This window comes from Cryptotermes secundus, unplaced genomic scaffold (assembly GCF_002891405.2).
Source record: "Cryptotermes secundus unplaced genomic scaffold, Csec_1.0 scaffold26, whole genome shotgun sequence".
NCBI classification, from domain to species: Eukaryota; Metazoa; Arthropoda; class Insecta; order Blattodea; family Kalotermitidae; genus Cryptotermes; species Cryptotermes secundus.
The window spans coordinates 3,308,321-3,313,286 of NW_019743656.1; the positions used below are offsets into that span (position 1 = coordinate 3,308,321).

The 4,966-nt window shown below is 45.0% G+C and overlaps 1 protein-coding gene across 1 annotated transcript; it reads left to right on the forward strand.

The window, feature by feature from the left end:
- Nucleotides 1-885: 885 nt before the first annotated feature.
- LOC111874196 (heat shock protein 70 A1) lies at nt 886-3,535 on the forward strand. The gene has a single exon (XM_023869486.2). The coding sequence runs from the start codon at nt 1,246-1,248 to the stop codon at nt 3,160-3,162; it is 1,917 nt and encodes a 638-aa protein (XP_023725254.1). The 5' UTR covers nt 886-1,245; the 3' UTR covers nt 3,163-3,535.
- The last annotated feature ends 1,431 nt before the right edge of the window (nt 3,536-4,966 follow it).

Below are 4,966 nucleotides of genomic sequence, written 5' to 3' on the forward strand. Positions count from 1 at the left end.
AGGAAGGAGGCCAATGGGAAGACCAAGACGTGGGTGTGTGGACAAAATTGAAATGGATCTTAGAGACACAGAATGGGACTGGATTGATCTGGCTCAGGATAGGGCTCTTGTGAACACGGAAATGAACCCTCGGGTTCCATAGAAGTCTGGGAAGTTTTTGAGTGGCTGCACAATTGGCAGCCCCTCAAGAAGGGCTCCGCTCCACGAGTGAGAGATGGACACGTTACTTTTTCTTCTTCCCTTTCATACAGAACATGATTTTGGGGTTTACTGCCCTGTCAAGCACTAGAAAGGGAGGGGACGAACCAGAATTTTCATGTTCAACTTACACACACACTTTCAAAATTTCTCTTTCAGCACTCCACTTCTTGGGTTCCATTGGCCATGGGAAACATTGGAGGCACTCAGAACACACTACCCAGTTGCCAATCCCGTCGGCAATGTTAGGCTCGTCTTTGTTCTTAAAAAACGCACGCTGAGGTTATGTTTCGTGTCATGCTTTTACCTCTGAAGTTTATACCTATTAGAAGGGGGGGGGGGTTAGAAGAAGGTGAATTCGTCGCTTTGCGCCCCTAAATTTCGCCATACTAGTTTTAGAACAATATACATATTTATGTTCCGTTTACATTTTATACTTTCACATTCTTTAACCTCAGCTGTTTGCTACCTCTGTTTTCGGTTAAGCGTCACATTATTTCTAAACCAACATAAATAACAGAATATAAAAATACTAATGACACAGCCAATATTGGATCTAACAGACAGCTCAGAGGAAATCTTTGTGGGTATTGTAAATTAAACACCCAACTACGTAGCAAGAATCGACATTTTAACCTGTGACAGAGATGACGTAATTCAAGCTGTTACGAAAAGCTTCTCCGTTGCCATGACGTCAGGGAACAACCGACCAATGACAGAACAGTTCTCGATCCTTCTCGATTCAGCACGAAGCACGAAATACTAGTGTTACTAGAGGCCTCTCGAGCGCTCTCGATGTTCCGGATAGTCCAGAAATTGCCAGAAACATCCAACGAGAGTCGCTGGTAGTATATAATGGGATGGAAGTGTCTTATTCCGCAGTACATTCAAAGCATTCAAACCGAGTGAAGAGTAGTAAGCAAAAGTGAAAGCACTACGAGAGCATATCTACAGTTCGTAAATACGAGAAAGAGATAGTGAAAGCGCATTCATTGGAAGAAGAATAATAAGTGAGAGCATAAACAGTGATTAATTGTGAACTGAGACATGGCGCCGAAAACCCCGGCAATCGGAATTGACTTGGGCACCACGTATTCTTGCGTGGGTGTCTGGCAACAAGGCAAGGTGGAGATCATTGCAAATGATCAAGGAAATCGCACGACTCCCAGCTATGTGGCGTTCAGCGACACCGAGCGTCTTATCGGAGACGCCGCGAAAAACCAGGTGGCCATGAATCCGGAGAATACCGTCTTTGACGCTAAACGGCTGATCGGCAGACGCTTCGACGATGAGAAGATCCAGAGTGACATGAAGCACTGGCCCTTCACAGTGGTGAACGACTGCGGGAAGCCGAAGATCCAGATACAGCACAAGGGTGAAAGACGGAGGTTTGCCCCGGAAGAGATCAGCTCCATGGTGCTGACTAAGATGAAAGAGACGGCAGAAGCTTTCCTGGGTACCAAGGTGCAGGACGCTGTCATCACGGTGCCGGCGTACTTCAACGATTCACAGCGTCAGGCCACGAAAGACGCGGGTACGATCGCAGGCCTCAACGTCCTTCGAATCATCAACGAGCCCACAGCCGCCGCTCTGGCTTACGGGCTGGACAAGAACCTGAAGGGCGAACGTAATGTGCTGATCTTCGACCTGGGAGGCGGTACCTTTGACGTCTCTATCCTCACCATTGATGAAGGTTCACTTTTCGAGGTGAGGGCGACTGCAGGAGACACTCACCTTGGTGGCGAAGACTTTGATAATCGGCTGGTGAACCATTTCGCAGACGAGTTCAAGAGGAAGTTCAAGAAAGACGTACGCGGGAATCCAAGGGCGCTCCGACGTCTCCGAACTGCAGCCGAAAGAGCAAAGCGAACCCTGTCCTCCAGCACAGAGGCGAGCATCGAAATCGACGCTCTGGTTGATGGTATCGACTTCTATTCGAAAGTGTCGAGGGCGCGATTCGAGGAGCTTTGTGCTGACCTCTTCCGGTCCACGTTACACCCAGTGGAAAAAGCACTGATGGACGCAAAGCTCGACAAGGGTTCCATACATGATGTGGTGCTGGTGGGCGGTTCGACGCGCATACCGAAGATCCAGAGCCTGCTGCAGAACTACTTCTGTGGCAAAAAGCTGAACCTGTCCATCAACCCTGACGAGGCCGTGGCATATGGTGCAGCAGTGCAGGCTGCTATTCTGAGTGGAGACACGAGCTCACAGATCCAGGACGTTCTGTTAGTTGATGTGACACCGCTTTCCCTTGGTATCGAGACAGCCGGGGGAGTCATGACAAAGATCATCGAGCGAAATTCCCGCATCCCGTGCAAACAGACGCAGATCTTCACAACATATTCTGACAACCAGCCTGCAGTGACCATCGATGTGTTTGAAGGTGAGCGGGCAATGACTCGAGACAACAATCTCCTGGGAACATTCAATCTCACAGGCATCCCTCCAGCACCTCGTGGTGTGCCAAAGATAGAAGTCACATTCAACCTTGATGCCAACGGTATTGTGACTGTGTCTGCCAAGGACAGCAGCACTGGTAACTCAAAGAACATAACAATTCATAATGACAAAGGTAGACTGTCTAAGCAAGAAATTGACAAGATGCTGGCTGAAGCAGAGAAGTACAAGGAGGAGGATGAGAAGCAGAGGCAGAGAGTGGCGGCAAGGAACCAGCTGGAGGGGTACGTTTTCAGTGTGAAGCAGGCTGTGGATGAGACAGGCAACAAACTTAGTGAGGAGGACAAGCGAACAGTGAGGTCAGAGTGTGACAGTGCACTGCAGTGGCTGGACAGCAACACCCTTGCTGAAAAGGAAGAGTTGGAACATAAACTGCAGGAGGTGCAGCGAGCATGTAGCCCTTTCATGACGAAGATCCATAAAGGTACAGATGACAGCAGCTGTGGTCAGCAGGCAAGAAGTCAAACGGGCAGTCAGGGACCTACTGTCGAGGAAGTGTTCTAGTCTGTACGTGTTGTCAGTAATAATTTACTTCATTCCAGCTAAGATATCAGGGACTTCTAAAGTAATTTAAAATAAATGTGGACAAATTGTGTTCATTATTTCTATATTCACCTGTACATAAACATTTTCATTTTTATGTTGAGTCTTGAGTAACAGAGGTATTAGAACGTGTGGATGCAGAAATAAATGGAAAGTATATGTGAAAAAGTTGTTGAAAGTGATGCATTCACTATGATTATGTCTGAAAGTCTTTGTAGGAGTCTATATGTGAAAATATACATGCATTAAAACAACCGTGTTTTTAATTTATTACAGTGTTACCAGACATCATATAAAAGACCAGAATTATCTTCAGACTTTTCATAACAATGCAAATTAAGATTATGGCCTTGTGTGTTAAAAATTTTAGACAGTGGCTTCTTAATTTTCAACTGAACTTGCTGCTGCTTTCTTTACGTTAGAAGTGAAGGTGTTGGTAGCAGTTTCATATGAAGTACTGGTAGCCAGTAAGAGAATAATGCATGACACAGAAGATCAGAATCTTATCATGAAGCATCTATTCCAAAAACTCCTTTCACTAAAATTAGGATTTGCTTACATATTACCTCATTGATGCCGCGAATATGTTAAGACAGATGGATGTACTCTGCAGTTGGAATGAGACTATATCCGAGGGTGACAAACTCTCCCGTATTAGAACTATTTTCTTTTTTATCCTCCCGGCTCCAGTATTGACCTTCTATTTCTCCCGTATATTTCATTAACAATCAAGATCGCAAAATTTAAATTATATATTATTCCGGCCAAATACATTCCGATATAAACTGTCATTATTATCGACAGTTTACACTTAGAGGTACTCATCGATAAATATCGAAAAATTACCTGTAATAATCGATAGGAAATTTAGCATATACTAATCGATAGTGGAATATCCGTTCGTGGATTGTAATATTTTATGTTTTTGCTTCTTGCCGTGTTCATCCTTGTGCTTTTAAATAATTACCAAATTGAAACCATTTTATAATGAGTAGTGACAGTGAAAGTGAAAGCAACGATGCAAAAACTCCACCTCAGTAGAAAACTAAATACTTGTGTGTTTACTTGAGAAAATGGGAAGAACAATAATTATGAGGAAGATTTTTGCTTTTTGCGGCCTCTCCTTAAAACACTCTCCTAAGCGGGTATGCCCTGTTATTAAAATCCACAAGGGATTTTAAGGCAGGCGTGGGATTGAGACGGTCTTGCTCTCGCTGCTTTTGTTGCGTCGTTATAGTACGCCACGCACATTCTTGTTAACTTGGGTCGCGCTCGATATAAAGAGGGGCACAATTTGTACACTGCTGGTTGGAATCCCGTCAGTACTATTCAAAGCGCCACCGAACATCGTGGTCGAGTATTACACCCGTTTCGTGTTCGTTACGGCAAGGATTCAAATCTCAGCTTAGAGGCAGTCTGTTCGATTTTCGCCAGGTCCTCCAGATAAACCTCAAATAAGGCCACGACGATTTCCTGCCACATCCTTCCCAGTTCTAGCATTCGACGCTATACACTCTTAAACAGTTACTGGCCCTCTCGTTAAATAAACCATAAATAAACAAACGTCTAGTGTATAACCCATTTGCCGATCACGCTGGTCACGCCGTCCATTGCATGACCTGTCTTCGCCCACTTAACACTGGGTTCGAATCACAGTCGAGAGTCGGATGTTTGTCTGAGTTTATTATGTTTTTGTTGTACTGTACAGGTTTCGGCCTTGCGACGGGTCGATCCCCCGTCCAGGAAGCCCTACTGTGTATGATTA